Source organism: Emys orbicularis, chromosome 3, assembly GCF_028017835.1.
Source record: "Emys orbicularis isolate rEmyOrb1 chromosome 3, rEmyOrb1.hap1, whole genome shotgun sequence".
Lineage (NCBI taxonomy): Eukaryota > Metazoa > Chordata > Testudines > Emydidae > Emys > Emys orbicularis.
The window spans coordinates 123,955,870-123,971,723 of NC_088685.1; the positions used below are offsets into that span (position 1 = coordinate 123,955,870).

The 15,854-nt window shown below is 41.7% G+C and overlaps 1 protein-coding gene across 1 annotated transcript in view; it reads right to left on the reverse strand.

The window, feature by feature from the left end:
* Positions 1 to 15,854, reverse strand: part of LOC135876251 (plasminogen-like) — a 59,229-nt gene that overhangs the window by 37,620 nt on the left and 5,755 nt on the right. The window contains exons 4-8 of the mRNA XM_065401447.1: positions 12,785 to 12,966; positions 9,789 to 9,895; positions 3,726 to 3,840; positions 2,379 to 2,518; positions 25 to 145 (exon numbers count right to left, since the gene is read on the reverse strand). Of these exons, the coding sequence (XP_065257519.1) occupies positions 25 to 145; positions 2,379 to 2,518; positions 3,726 to 3,840; positions 9,789 to 9,895; positions 12,785 to 12,966 (665 nt within the window). The remainder of the gene's footprint in view (positions 1 to 24; positions 146 to 2,378; positions 2,519 to 3,725; positions 3,841 to 9,788; positions 9,896 to 12,784; positions 12,967 to 15,854) is intronic.

A 15,854-nucleotide genomic window follows, 5' to 3' on the forward strand; every position in this document is an offset into this window, starting at 1 on the left:
ATTTCATTACTGGTTGTGACTTACTTTGAAGGGATGTACCCATGAGATTGAGGCTGTTGAGCATCCCAATGCTGGCACTCAATCCCAGACTCTGTTTGGGAAATTTTGCCTTGGTAGTTTTCGCCACTGCAATGCATGCACGCTTCTGTATGGACAAGCAGGAGTGAAAACAAAGAAACGGGGGGAAAAATCAAGAATAGCATTGGTCCGGAAACTTTCCCTTTGGACATGCCATCAGCTCAAGAGACCAATCAGAAGGCAAAACTAGAGTGAAGAACTATTCTAAAATGGCAAGGTTCTTTCTACTGGTGGGTGACTTCACCTACTTAATTACATTTATTTCATTTGGCTTATTTGTTAAACTATAGTGTATCTTTTAAAATAAAAACAATGAAAACAACAATTAAAAAACTATGATATGTCAAGAAGATTTCTAAGGAGCGGTTAGGTTGTATATATTACTGGAGAAGCTTCCTTTGCAAAGTAACTTCCTTTAAAGAGTAATGACGTGGATAATGAAGACACTGGTTCCATGGCATGTAATATGATGACACTAAACAGCTAACATTCTCCCACTATTCCCAACAATCAGACCATGGTGAGACCAACCCTCTGGATTGATGTTCATTTGGTTTCCTGAACATAATCCATTAAGTTTCATAGATTCGACTTTGAAATCAGAAGGGACCATCAAGATCATCTAGTCTGACCACCTGCCCATTGCAGGCCACAGAACCTCATCCACCCACTGCTGTAATAGACCCCTAACCTCCAGCTGAGTTACTGAAGTCCTCAAATCATGGTTTAAAGACTTCAAGTTACAGAGAATCCACCATTTACTCTAGTTTAAACCTGCAAGTGACTTGTGCCCTATGCGGCAGAGGAAGTCCCACCTGGGTTCAGTAGAATGGTCTGTGTGAGTTATAGAAGGAAAATAAAGGAAGAGCCATACGTTTAGAATAGGGGAGTTGAACCAAGATTAATCTCTTGATGCACTGAGCAAAGGAACCCTAGAAGTTCATGGTGCTTATGCTCTTCAACTGAATCAAATTTTATGTGAATGCAAGATTTTCAGGGCTGGCCCATGCCACATATCTGCATGCAATACTCCCCTAATGTCAATAGACGTTGCCTGCATGACTATGATCGTCAGGTCAATCTTTCTTTTATTTTTTTTAAATAAGCCATTTTCTAGTTAGAGGAGATCAAAAAGTATCTAAAACCAACCAAAAATTGTGATTCCTCTATATCTATTAAATATTTATACAATTTAAGCCATTCAGGGAGACGTAGGGTGACCAGATGTCCCGTTTTATCGGGACAGTCCCGATTTTGGGGGCTTTTTCTTATATAGGCACCTATTACCCCCCACCCCCTGTCCTGATTTTTCACACGTGCTGTCTGGTCACCCTAGGGAGACGTCCTTTTTGTTGAGAACTTTTATGCTAAGTCCCAGCTGGATCTGAATTAAAAGCACAAATGGACCTGAAGCACAAAACTGAGATCTGTATCTGCTTTTTTAACTCCCTCAAATAGGAGTTTGTTCAGATCCAGATTTTTGGATCAGGCTTGTCTCTAATTATGAGTCCTTTCATACCATACAATGATCTGGCAAGGAGCTGTTCTAATGGAAATGTTAACTGACTCTAAAGTGGGATGCTGAAACAAAACCATTGGGAAGTGGCAAAAACCCTATTTTTTTAGTTTTGAAAGTTTCCAGACAGAATTATGGCATTTTACTAAGCAAGATAACATCCAAAAACAAGGTCATACACAAACAAGGCCCTGAGTCAGTAAGGTACTTAAGCACATGCCTGATCTTAAGTAAATGAGGGGACCTATTGATATCAATGGGACTATTAACATGCTTAAAGTTAGGTATGTGCTTAAGTGCCTTGCTGAATTAAGGCCAATGGTACTAGCCATATTAACTACCACAAAAATGGGCCAGGTCCTCAGATTTGATGTCCTTAGATATATTATGGAAGGATCGGTCTGATGATTAAAAATAGGATGTGATAATAATGCAGTACAATGATATTAACCAAGAAAAGATGTCCTCCCCAGTCACTGTCAAAGGGATATGTCCTCTGGAACACATGTACTTGTATGTTGACCTTAGGGAACTGTTCCATTACTACTGGGGCTATCCAAAAGAACAATAAGGGGCCTGATCCTGAAAGTCACTTGAGTAAAGACTACTCACCTGAGGAAGTTTTTTGCAGCTTCTGGATTAAAGTTTGCTGGCATGGTCTCAAACAAAGAGATAATGGGGTCAAGAAGCTAACATCTCCATACTTTGAAAAAAAGCACTTGCACAATTTAACATACTTAGAGATATTGTGATGTAAAAAGATCTTTGGTGTGTGTATCCTGACCTTCACATTCTTGGATGTTACAGTAATCATATCTGGTATGAGGATCTGTTGTGTAACACCAGGGTCCTTTTCCATCCTCATCAGGATTTCTGCAGTAGTTTGCCTCTAGCCCTGCAGAGGGGGTGTTGTCAGGTGTATAGCTGAAATAAAATAAAAATATCATTACAGCAAAAGTGAAATGTCCAAATTTCTCAGGTGATTTTGGACTCTAATCATACACATGGAAGGCCAGAGAAATAGATGCTCCCTTTGGTTGCCCAGAGTTGAAATCCTTATCTGAAGAGCATTCTGTGGCTGTCATTATTAGCCTCTTCATAGCTACTGAATGTCAGTTCTTTGATGGATCTGGGGAAAGGGGGAGGGATAGCTCAGTGGTTTGAGCATTAGCTTGTTAAACCCAGGGTTGTGAGTTCAATCCTTAAGGGGGCCACTTAGGGATCTGGGGCAAAATCAGTACTTGGTCCTGCTAGTGAAGGCAGGGGGCTGGACTCAATGACCTTTCAAGGTCCCTTCCAGTTCTAGGAGATATTTATTTATTTAAAAGCCAACAGTTTCATATCTACAGTTTACAGGAAATATGACAGCCTCATAATCCAAGAATGCTCTTTTACACTTGCAACGGCTTGTTGCTGTTGAACTGCCAGGGTCTGAGCTCCATCAATAACTGCTGTGTTTTTCTAACGCACATAGATAAAAAGAGCAATATTTCATATGGAACACTTTCCTAGGGAATGCAAAAAAGGACATTAACTAAATACATGAGAGTTGTCAACAACTTGAATGTGATACTAACACATCCTATGTGAATGTGAGGTTAACGGTTCGATCTTCTTGACTGCTTCTCATTTAAAGCCATAAAATATTGTCATGGGAACACGCAAGGGGTTCTCCAATAAGATGATACTTCTATCTCCTTTGCCACTTTTAGCACCCATTGAACCAAATGGGTGAAATCCTAGCCCCATTGAAGTCAGCGAGAGCTTTGCCCTTGACTTCAAAGGAGCCAGGATTTCATCCAATGAGTGTTTTGCTTGCTTAAGGACCACCAAATTTGGCCAGAAATGCTATCTTTGACATCATCCCTTAGGTCATTTAGTACATCCCCTTGAATCACTGCAGGATACATTTCCTAGAGGCTTAGAAATATGTCAGCCTTGAAGGTCTTTGTGAGACAAGGTAGAGATCACCGTGATCAAGACAAGGAGGAAATGATTTCTTACCAATGAGTCTGAATGCTGAACGACTTGCTTTAATAATATACACTATGAAATTCTTTAGTACACACTTAATATGGATGGCTTGGAATAGGTTCAGAATAACATATACACAAATATGAAAAGGACATACTTAGGTATATGGGGTTTACTGTCGCTCCACTTCTGGCAGGGCACACCACTCTGAGTTTTAGATACTGTTCCTCTATAGTCCTTCCCCTTACCAGTCCTGCATTCTAAAAGATAGACTGACACAAAATACATTTTTATCTATCAGTATCATAACATCACATCTGTTTGAATTAAATAAACTACACACATGCTAATCAGCCTAAATACCCACATTCCGAAACTTCTCTACCACCCCCCCCCACAAAAAAACCCTTAGTTGTGCTATTGTAAAGCTCTTTAAAATAGGTTAGTTTGCAAATTTTAATGACTTACATAAAGAAGGTCACTTGAATGTTTACGTAAAGACCAAAAAACTAAAATGTTTAGGGAAACAGATATAACAAATTATGGTTATTTTTGAAGGGTGGGTTCAGATTACAACAGCTATAATGCTCCCTTCTTGAGACTGGAATAAAACATTGTTGTTCTTATTGCCTCTGTGTTTGTGTTGCGCTGCTATGATTAAAACTGTACAAAATATTTTCAACAAAACCTAAAAGCATGTGAAACTCACCTGATTTCAGGCAGAGTGGGCCCCAGAAAGAATCACAGATCTAAACATGCCTGAACTTTGGAGATTCAAAAGGTGGAATTTTGTAACTCAGACCTATTCAAGTTTGGGTTTTGTTACACACAGTAAACATAGACAATGTGTTTCACTGAGATCCCCCTGCTCATGAATGAAACTTGACTCATTTACGGAATTATGTTGAAACCATGACTCACCACTGCACAGGATGAAGCTGGATGGGTCTGATAGAGCTAAACTTTGAATTTTGGGCAGTGCTGGCCTTTGTGGAACTGGCCTAATTGTGTGAAAGCCTGGCTTTATAGAAATAAATGGGAGTTTTGACACTGATTTCAGTGGGGCCAGGATGTCACCCTAGCTATATCATTTCCTTATGAAGATAGCCTTGAAGATGTAAAATGACCAGTAGCTCTGAAAGCCTAAGTTATCAGTGATTTGTCCAGTCCCTTCGCAGTCATCCAAGACTGGCCTTTGGGGTCTGGAAAAACCATGCCCAAATCAAGGAACCTATGACTAAGACTACAGAGCAGTTGACAGCTGTAGGGCTCAGTGCTGACCAGGCTACTGCTGATGGAACTAGGGCTGCCTATGGATTGGACATCTGAAATTGCAGATGTTGAACAGCAGCATCTCTGATTGACTCTTCACAACCGTGCCCATTTGCAGTGACACACAGCATGCACTTAAACTCCATTCCTATCCGGTGGTCACCATTAAAAAGCAACATTTATCATACTGCAGTCTTTCTTATTTCCTGGTGCCAGGTTGGTCCCAAGGTGCAAATTAGTGCAACTTTGAGGCTTACAAATTCTTCATTTTATGAGCTAATAATGGTGAGTGTCATTTTGGTTCATTTATGAATCATTCTAGCCCAGTTTCCTGTACAGGTTTCATTGTGGTAGATAATCACTACTGGCATGCTCTTGTCTAAACAGACTTACTACAAGTGTCACCAAGCGTTCTAATACAATCCTGCTCCACTTGTATTACGCGACCTCCATTAAGCAACCAATTTTTGACAGTTCCTTGTTTGGTCATTTAGGACAGGTTTTACTCAGTATTTGTTTTTAGAGGATCTGGAATAGGCCTAGGCATCCTTTGTTTCTCCTCCCCATCCACCCATTCCCCATGCACAAGCACACATGTCAATGCTCAGTGTCTCCCCTGCTCCTGGTAAGCTGAGAAGGGCTGGGTTTCATCAGGTTGGTTTCAGTGTTTTTAAACATTGGCTATGGAGAATTTTTGTTGTTTCTCAGTTTTGCTTCAAACTTTCTCAACATAACCTACACCAAAACTACTGTAGGAGCATAATTATCCTTTTACATACATCAGTGTAAATCTGGAGTAACTCAATTGACATAAAATTGATTTACCTAGGTACAGTAAGAGGAGAAATAGGCTTACTGCTTGTTTATGGATGGGGGTGTCCAGATTTTCCTAAAATTGAGAGGTATTTGGATCTAGGGTTCTGATTCAGGCCTATTTCTAATCTGGCCAGACTATACTTATGGATAAATAGGCAGTCTACCATAGAATTTTTAGCTGGGAACTTTTTGTATACCCTAAGAAGTTTTGCAATGTGTTCACGTTCAAAAATCTGAAGAAATGAACACTGAAGCAGTCAAGTGCTGACACGAACTCTTTTTGTTTGAATAAACTTCTGACAGTTTATATAACCTTTAAGTTTTTTCCATCTGCTAACAAATAACCAACTTTGAACCCTAAACTCAAGCCCATGTTCATTTGGGTTAACAATTTACAAATTGATATGTCCAAATACGGCCTTTAATTCCCATCCCTCTTTCCATAACACAAACTAAATTAGCTTCTGTGTTTTACAGCATGTTTGATGGGGAAGTTCTGGAAAATAACTGCACATTTTTTCCTATCAAACACTATCTGTGGCTGTGAACGATAAGATAAAGAAGAGTAATCAAATCTCATTTTTGAGGGTGTAAGATGACCTCTTGTGGACAAAAGGGAAGAGTTGTTCATTCCATCTACAGCACTGCATAATCATTTAGATGCCTAATGGGAAATGTTCACTTTCCTTTGACACATTAGGCTATTAGTGACTGCCAGAGGCATCACAGTAGACTACACAAATCAATGATTTGAGCCGGTTAGGCAAATTCTTCATTCCTATTTCCTGTTCTGTAACAACATATTCAGACAACATGATTTTATCTTTAGGATTGATACAATATGCTTTAAAACTCTGTGACAATAATAGGGTGAATTACAGAGGAACACAGCTCAATACTCAGTCGGCTACAGTAAGACCTCCTATCTCACTGAACCAGACGTATTGCACTGTTCTAAACTGTCCTTTAGCAGGGAGTTTCACAGCTTCATGCATAACAGTCAGAGCTCCTTCATGCCTTATGAAAGAAAGAAGCCTATTGGCAACTGGATTGGCTCTTTTAGTGTAGTTAGTACAAATTAAAATAAAGGAATGACTAAATCAAGAGTTGACAACTCCCTTGATTTTAGCACTAATCTTATGATATTAGGATTTTATTGAAAGCCCCAGCTCCTGGAAGCAAGTGATTAGATGAGAATTTCAGCTTTCAAATAAAAAATAAAGCAAATCTGTAGCCTTCATGGTTGCAGATAAGAGCTGGAAAATGTGACCTTAGTGCACTCCAATGGCTCAAAAGCCAGAAGGAAAATAAAAAGTCCCCCACTTTTTTTTAAAATATCTCATGGTTTTTAAGCCAATCTTGTGATTTTTGTAGCTTGACTCATGGTTTTTGAATGCTTGGGGTTGGCAATTCTGATATATTTATTGATTGTTTAACAGGAAACCAACCCCAAGATCCATGGCTGAGATTTTCAAAGGATCCTAAGAGAGTTGGATGTCCAAATCCCATTGAGTTTAAATGGGATTTGGGCACCAAACTCCTTTAGAAGCCTTTGAAAATCCCAGTCTGCATGTGGTAGGATCGTCACCCATCCTTATATTTGCTGGATAGTTCTGATTTTGACAGTGTCCCAAACACATTTTCAAGATTGGCATGTCATGTTTGGCATCAATGCATCATGAGTTAATGACATAAGGGTTACAATGTTGTGGTGTTATGGGACAGATTCTGATCTCAGTGATTCATTGGCCTTTCTCTGGATTTACAGCAGTGTAAACCATAATAAGAATCTGGCCCTCTCATTACAGTATTTATATTGTGTCAATTGGAATATTTAATTACTTATAAGTGAAGAGTTAATTTCATCTTACTTCATCACTTGCTCATGTGTCCATTGATTTTTCATATTTATAACAAAAAGTATACAGGGCCAACTTTTAAGGCCTTGCTCAGTTTTTACTCAATCCATTCCAAAGGAAACTCCCACTGTCTTCTGGCTATAATAGAATATCCCATATTGAAATGTTAAGTAAGGACATTTACTAAGTCCACTATTCTTAAACTTATTTTAAATTTACCCCAGAAGTGATGTGGCTCAAAACTTTTGAGTATGGCTTTTAATACCAATGACTTATTAAGTCAATTTTCTATGAGGAATGTGTGAAAAAAGAAAGCGGCAGGGAGTTATATATGCACTATACATCTAGAAGCTCTAGCTATTGGGTTTGGGTTGGAGTCAGAGGGCCAATATTCTGTTGATGCAAATAACTCTGGTGGCGTTTTGGCTATTTACACCAACTAAGAACTGTAACCTGTAACATTTAAGAGACAGATGGTGAGTTAATAAAGCTTGTTATTTTTCTAAATTTTTAAGAGATTATGGTAATTCAACTGAGTTAAACTGCAAAAGCAGGACAGCTAATTCCAAAGCCAGAGAAATTTTACTTACCTCAACTCTGAAGGCAGATATCAAGTTACAGGTATTACATCATCAAAACAAAATCTCCTTGGTTGATCATAAACTGGAGATATTACATTTATCTAGCAACTTTTGAAGCTACTGGCTTCTACAAATTAACTTCTTTCTTGGTGTCCTACACATTACACTATATTATCCTGTATGTGTTCCAGGACATGAATGTGAGAACTAGGATGAAGTTTGATGAAGCTCATTGATGTTTAACTTCCAGTTTTGGGGGTGTCTGGGCCAGATCCACAGCTGAAGTCAATGAAATCAGTGGAAATATGCTAATTTATACCAGTTTAGAATCTGGTCCATTGTGTTTTCCTTATAAAACCTTATAGAATAAATGAGACCTGCTTCATGGCTGTCTACAGCTTAGTATTTCAGCATATTTTTCAAACTCATCAAAATTAAAAAAAAAACATGAAAAAGCCTTACTGGTAATTACAGCCTCGTTTAACACAGGTCAATATAAACACTACACGGTATGCTAGCCAGTTACCCTAGGTGTTTGAATGATTAGCAAATGAGACCTTTTTTCCCCCCAAGAACTCTCACTTCAGTCATCTGATGTTACTATGTAATTTTTCTTCCCTTGGAACTTGTAGAAGTGGTCACATTTAAAAGTGGAAATTTATTTTTCCCACTGCCTACTGTCTTTTCAAGGCTTGACTATAATTTTACTTCAAGGGGAGAATTAAGGAATCCAAAAATAGTCTTAAACCCAACCACTTGTCTGAGCATGCTATAAGCCTAGAATAGAGATTTTAAAAGGGAGCTTATCAAAAACATGGATATTTTATATTTTCTTATCGAGAGATTCATTGTTTATAGACAGAATCAGAGGCAGATTACTGTTTTGTGGGGCCCTGAGCCAGAGCAAGTGGGGGCCCCTCCCTCCCCTTCCACGTGCAGTCGCACCCTCCTTCACCCCGCGCTCCTGCCACGGAGTGGGGTGGGGGTGCGCCCTGCCCACCCAGCACTCCTGCTGAGAGTAGAGTCACTCCCCAGCAGGAGCGTTGGGTGGGCAGAGTGGGTTGGGGCACCCGTTTTTCCAGGAGGCCCCAATTGGCTGGGGCCCCTGGGCACAGGCCCCATTGGCCCAATGGCTAATTCGCCACTGGATAGAATATGAGATCAAATGCTTCTTCTGTTGAATCATCCCTGGTTTTCTGGGACATATTTAAACCACATAAACTCAAAATTAAGGGATTGAAAATAAAATATATAAATAGGAAACCCAGTAGGGTTGAAAACTCACTTGATAATAGATTCCACCAGACCCATTAAGCAGAGTGCTGCAAACACTTATCAGTGGAGAAATGTATCACTTTTTTTTTTTTTTTGGTTGAAGCATGTTCAATATGTGTGATCCCAAAAACATAAAATGCTTGGGACTAGATGGAGGGTTAGAAATGCATCTACATCCTTTCCCTTCAAGGAGGCTGGTTTGAATCCAGCCCAAGTTGGGTGTATTACCTTCTGAGGACTGTTCAAAGGCCTATATGGAATTACTTTAGTGTTTTCAGTCCATTTCCCTGCATCCATCTCACAGAAATCATCACCACCATAAATGACAGTAAACTAACAACCTCAGAAAAGTGGTCAAGGATATATTTCTGTCAGGTGAGCATATATTAAAGAAGTATTATCAAAATATATACATACTTCTCTTCTCAAAGAGCACTACATCTGTTCGTCTAACCAACTCCGATGTTTTGGTGTTCTCAGCCAATGTAGTACACTGTTGATCTTTACTGGTGAATAGAAAGGCCCTGTTGAAATTGAGAGGGGAAAGCAGTGGAAGAAACAGTCATTAATGTTATTTAAATTATTGTCTTAGTGAAAATTTTTCATTATCCATTTTAGATTTTATCAGTCATGGCAGTTTAGAGACATTTTAGGCTTTTGGTAAAATTTTCAAAAGCACCTGAAGTGCCTAAATTGGACATAGGCTCCTAAGTCTCTCCAGCACATTTTGAAAATGTTACAACCTACTCCAGACAAAGGGTAACTGCCTAGCCTATAACTCAACCTGCACAAACTGAACTATGGGTGTTAGCTTGCATTCACATTAGGAAAAGTGGTTATGTAAAAGGAGTCCTAGCTAGCTCATGTTAACTAAGCCTGACTTACACTCAGCTTTTCCCTGGTCTAGCAAAGCCTGATACACCATGACAGGCTGCTCTTACTAAAACAACAACACAAACAAAACAGTGTTCAACAATTATGGGCCAAAAACACGGCAGAACCATTACATTAAACTGCAATGTTGAGTAGGGTTACCATACGTCCGGATTTTCCTGGACATGTCCGGCTTTTTGGTCCTCAAATCCCCGTCTGGGGGGAATTGCCAAAAAGCCGGACATGTCCAGGAAAATAGGGAGGGGTCTTGGGGCTTGGGTCCGGGCTGGAGCCGCTGGGGCCGGAGCCGGAGGAGCCGGCGCCACTCGACCAGGGCTGGTGCCGGGCCGGGGCCGGGCCCAAGCCGCTCGGCCGGAACCGGGGCCCGAGCCGAGCTGGGCCGGAGCTGCTGGGACCGAGGCTGGGGGTGCTCGGCCGCCGGCTGGAGCTGCTCGGCCGGGGCCGGGGCCAGTGCCCGGGGCCCGAGCCGAGCTGGAGTCGCTAGGGCCGGGGGTGCTCGGCCGGGTCTGGGGGTGCTCGGCCGGGGCCGGCGCGCTCGGCCGGAACTAGGGCCGGCGCCCCAGGGCCCGAGCCGAGCCGGGCCAGAGCCTCTTGGCTGGGGCCAGAGCCTCTTGGCCGGGGCCGGCCGGCCGCCGGAGGGAGCCACTCGGCCAGGGGGGCCGGACTGGGCCATGCCTCCTCGCGCCCCCCCCCGCCCCAGCCCCAGCCCCAGCTTACCTGCTGCCTCCCTGTTTCAGGATTCCTGCGAACATTTGATTCGCGGGAAGCAGGGGAGGGGGAGAAGCAGGGGGGCGGAGCGTTCAGGGGAGGGGGCGGAGTTGGGGCGGGGACTTTGGGGAAGGGGCGGAGTTGGGGCGGGCGGGGGGTGGAGTTGGGGCGGGAGCGGGGCCCCGTGGAGTGTCCTCCTTTTTTTTAATTAAAATATGGTAACCCTAATGTTTAGTCCATTCCTGTAGTATTTTTAACTCATGCAACTTTCTTCTCCTGGGTCCCCCCCATGCTAATCAGCACACGTTGTTGATTTAAAAGTATTTATACAAAGAAGTCCCATTGGTCTAAAAACCAGGCTTGATCAAGGGCTCAAAGGCACAGGGGCTTCATACTGCTCCAGCAGCAAAATTCCCATAAACTTCAGTGATGCAGGATCAGGTCCCACAGGCAGAGTTCATGGCTGCAGCCCTGACTTCCACACCTGGCAATCAGGAGGCTGAGGGATGATATTGTGTATGTAGAGGTCCCAGCAGTTACCCCTCTACAAAAGATTCATGTATATTTTTAACTTTTCTTTAAGGAACTTGGTCCAAATCTCTCTCTTGCCTTTCCTCGGTGAGAGCTCCAGGAGTGTTGCTGAAGTTCTGCATCCTCTGCATAGCTTACCGGGAGGGAAGGGCGGCGGGGGGGGGGGGGGGGGTTCACAGAGGATGGGTGATGATTCATTTGCATGAAAATAGTAGCTGGAGCCTGGCAGTGACTTCTGTGGTCCTGTTAGGTAGCATCCCTTTAAAATGAATATTGTTTCTTGGTGGATCTTTGCCATCTTTAAAACTTTCAGTAGATTTTAAATTGATTGCCAAGCTATAAACCACTTTAAAAACTCAGCACCAGATCACCTATGGCTCGAATGGGGGGAGGGGAATCGGAAGGGCAGAAAATTCCATAAGATTCACCTCTGGAGTTTTCAAAGAAGCATCATTTGGAAGAGAAAGGGTTGGGGACCCCTGGAGTTTAGAGAGGAAGGCCTCCCAGCCCCATGGATGGACAGGACCTGGTGTGAAGGGACCCTCCCTTTACAGTGCAGGCTTCTCCCTTTGCACTGCTCCACCGGCCCCCTTCCCTCTGGCAGCATGCTGGGCTCTGCAGTTAATGTTGCTGCAAGGAACGATAACTGTCAGTAGAATATCCAGTCAGATATATGGCGACTGAGTAGGGGACAGTGCTACAGGTTGGCCTGTTCCCTACTCCATCACCTCCAATGCCCCAAAATCCCACAAAGACCCTTACTCATAGGACCTCCACAGGGAAGCAAGGAGGGGAGGTGGGGCCATTCCCTCCCTCCCAGGGAGGCAAGAGAAGATCTAGTCCACACACATTAGTGCAGGGGACCCTCTGGCTCATGGTGCAGAATAAGAATGTGACAGACCCAACAAGTTCTGCTGCTAATGTCCTGTTTTCTGATCAGCGCATTTCTTATAGGCCTATGTATGGCAAAGGGTCTGAAGGCACCTGGATATTGGGTGTGTTAGATTGTTTGTCAGGAGGGTTTGTGCATCAAGATACCAAGTTTTTTTCCAACACGTATGCTGAAATTAAAAACACCATCTTCGTGGTCTCTCCTTCCATATTGTCTCTTTTCACCCACATCTCCCAGGTATTGACTTTCTGGGCATTTTTTCCTTTCCTCCCAAACCTCAGAATAAACTTACTTCTGAGGAACACCTTTAGAAAGCTTCCTGAACATATAAAGCAGAATACTCAGTCGGTCACAATGGAATATAGCTGTGGGACACAACAGAAATTACCTGCATGTGAATTTTGTTTCAGCTTCACATTTCTCAGCACATTCTTCTTTACGGTTTGTTTTGTAAATCTGTTTTGTTTGACCAACTATCCAAGCACCCTCCGTTTTTACATAGTTGTCTAGTATGTCTCCTTGTGCTAAAAGAAAACAAAAAAAAGGAGCGGTGATTAAAAAGTGAGACTTCTGCAGTTCATATAATTTATTCTTTTAAATCGCATTTTCTGTCACACATTGGCAAGTGACGCTGCCATTTAATTTGTGTGCATTTGAGCTAATGGTAACACACCCTGAATAAGCTCCATTCTCCTGGCACTGTAAAGGTTGGCATCACTGGACACAAAGACAGAGCAGAAGTGCTTTGACGATGAGAACAAGTCATTTGATGCATAGGGAATGGGAAGCAGGCAGAGAGACCCAAAGGGGTGAGGAAGCGAAACGGAGTGAATCAGAATCAAGGGAGATGATTTTGGAAACAGTATTTTGGAGAGAATGGAAGGATGGGAGTGATGCGAAAAAATGACTCTCGTTCAGTTTTATCTGTCACGTCTTCTTGGTTGTCGGTCTCCAGATGTTTTGAGTGGAAACAAGACAACCTCAGTCATCAGGCTATCACTGCAGCCAATTACAATGACCATGTTTATTGTTATAATATCTCAAGACCGGATCAGATTTAATAGTCAAACTGTCAGGTTGTGTCTTTGATTGCAATGAATTACAAAATTGTGAATTGGTAAATAAATTAATTTGGCAGTTTCTGAAAGCTAGACCTACATGTTAAATGTGTTGGATGAATATGCTAATATGTTTTACATCTGCATGAACCAATTAATGCTAAGATGTTCAATTATATTCACCCTTGTAAAGGAATTTGCTATCTAATTAACTTTCCTCTGACATCTATAAAAATTCTAAATGTCTATTCATCAGTTAGACAATTGTTTCTCTGTTGTTTTTAGCAGCAGGATTACAGAGAGCACTAATCATGTGGTTTTATCATTTCCTTTTCAAACGAGGATATTCTTGATAAATGTTTGATACTGAGAATTATTCATTCAGTGTGAAATTCACCCCTAAACAGAGAGTGACCCCAAGGCCTACACATCACTCAAATCCATTTACACCTTGTGCAGACCCCCTGCACAGGGATGAACTTCACTCTCATAGAAGTTGATTTGAATCAACACATATTGGGCCTGATTCACTGCTGCATTACTCCAGTTTTATGCCAGCGTAACTCCAATGAATTTAAGGGAGTTTTGAGAGTTCACTCCATTACATACATATATACTGTCCATATCTATATTATGCCAAATGCTTTTTTGTTGCAGCTATCAAAGTAAATTTATCTCCATTGTAGTTAAGTCACATATTAAGGGTATTGTTTTATAGGTGCCAGAGGGGATGGCTCAGTAGTATAAGAATCCAAGCATCCAAGAAAATCTCCAACCTTTCAGAATCCCATATCTACCCCCACCTTACTGATACATCTTTGTGGCACTCTAGTGGCCTGCCCTTTTCTCCGGAGCCAGCCTGGAGCCAAATGTACCTTCTCCTGGAGTTTTCATGGAAGTGCCACAGGTAACGGACACTTCTCCTCAAACCTCACAATCTGGGTATGCGGGGAACAAAGCACCTGCCTCGGCCAACCCTCTCATTGTCATACACAAGTTGTCATACGCAAGTTTTACACTGGTTTAATTCCATTGATTTCAGTGAGTTACCGTACTTTCAATTTACACCAGTGTAAGTGCAGACAAAGTCAGATCCAGAGTATCAGCTATGGGAGGAAATACTCCTAGTCCCGCCAGCTACTGTCCCTACTACCCATAATCCCTAGCAAAGTAGCTAGGGTCTAGTAGTTAGAGTACTAGTCTAGCATTTGGGAGACCTGGGTTCAAGTCCCTGCTCTGCTACAGTCTTCCCGTGTAACCTTCAGCACATCATTCACCTTTCTGTGCTTCCATTCCTCATGTGTAAAATGGGGTTAATAGCTCTGCCCTACCCCGTTGGGGTGTTTTAAGGGCAAATACTGAAAGATTGTGAGGTACTCTGGTGACAGGGGCTATATAAATACCTTAAATAGATAGCTGGAGAACATGCTGTGGGATTCATGTACCTAGTGTCCTGTTGTATGATTATGGAGCAATAGCCGTTTATGGGCCACATATGGTTTTGCTCATCTCTAATCTCAAATTCTGTTTTCTGAAACAGCACCACCTCAGATATTCAATTGCTTTCTCCGATCGTACGGGAAGCATCCCCATTCTTACTCATCAGTGTCATGAATAGAAAATAACATTTGCTAATATCTTTGCACCTACAAAGCTGCTGCTCCTTTTTTTTTTTTTTTAACTGATTTAAATTGTGCACGAATACATTTGGAAGATGTTTATAAGCTAATTTTGGCCGAACTGCTAACTAGTAACAGACAAGAGAATATGACTTAAATTCCTTGATGAAGATAGCAAAATACAAATAAAATAACTGATCTCAAAATACAACAGGCTGTGCATTATTTTAACCTAAAGTCCAATTTGTTATAAACCCAGAAATGGCACAAGGACATTAATTAACAGGCCAGTCAAATATCTGGAAGTAAACTGATCTGTTCCAGTTATATACGTATCACTTATAAATGTTCCAGGGCTGATCCAGAATACATAACTGACTGTTTCATTGAGGTCCTGAGAGGGGTCAGTGTGGCTCACTAGTTTGGGATATGTGAGGTTGTGTTGGTAACACTGAGCAAATGTCTTTTCGGGTTTTTTTCTTTAAAGATTTTAAAAATGATAAATTAACAAGGGCTAATGACACTTCTGTTATGACAACATTTAGAGAGACACGGTGGATGAGGTAATATCTTTTATTGGACCAACTTCTGTGGCATTGTAGGTAATCAGAGGGTTATAGATGATGAGTCCTCTGGGGATGAGGTTTCGTTTCTTGCATATGCTCAGTAAGCAGATGTCGCTCGCTGTTCAGGTCTAATTGGCAGTCCATTCTCGTGGCTTCTGCCGGTTAAGGACAAAAATGGAGAATACTGCCAGGATATTGATGTATAACTTAAGCAT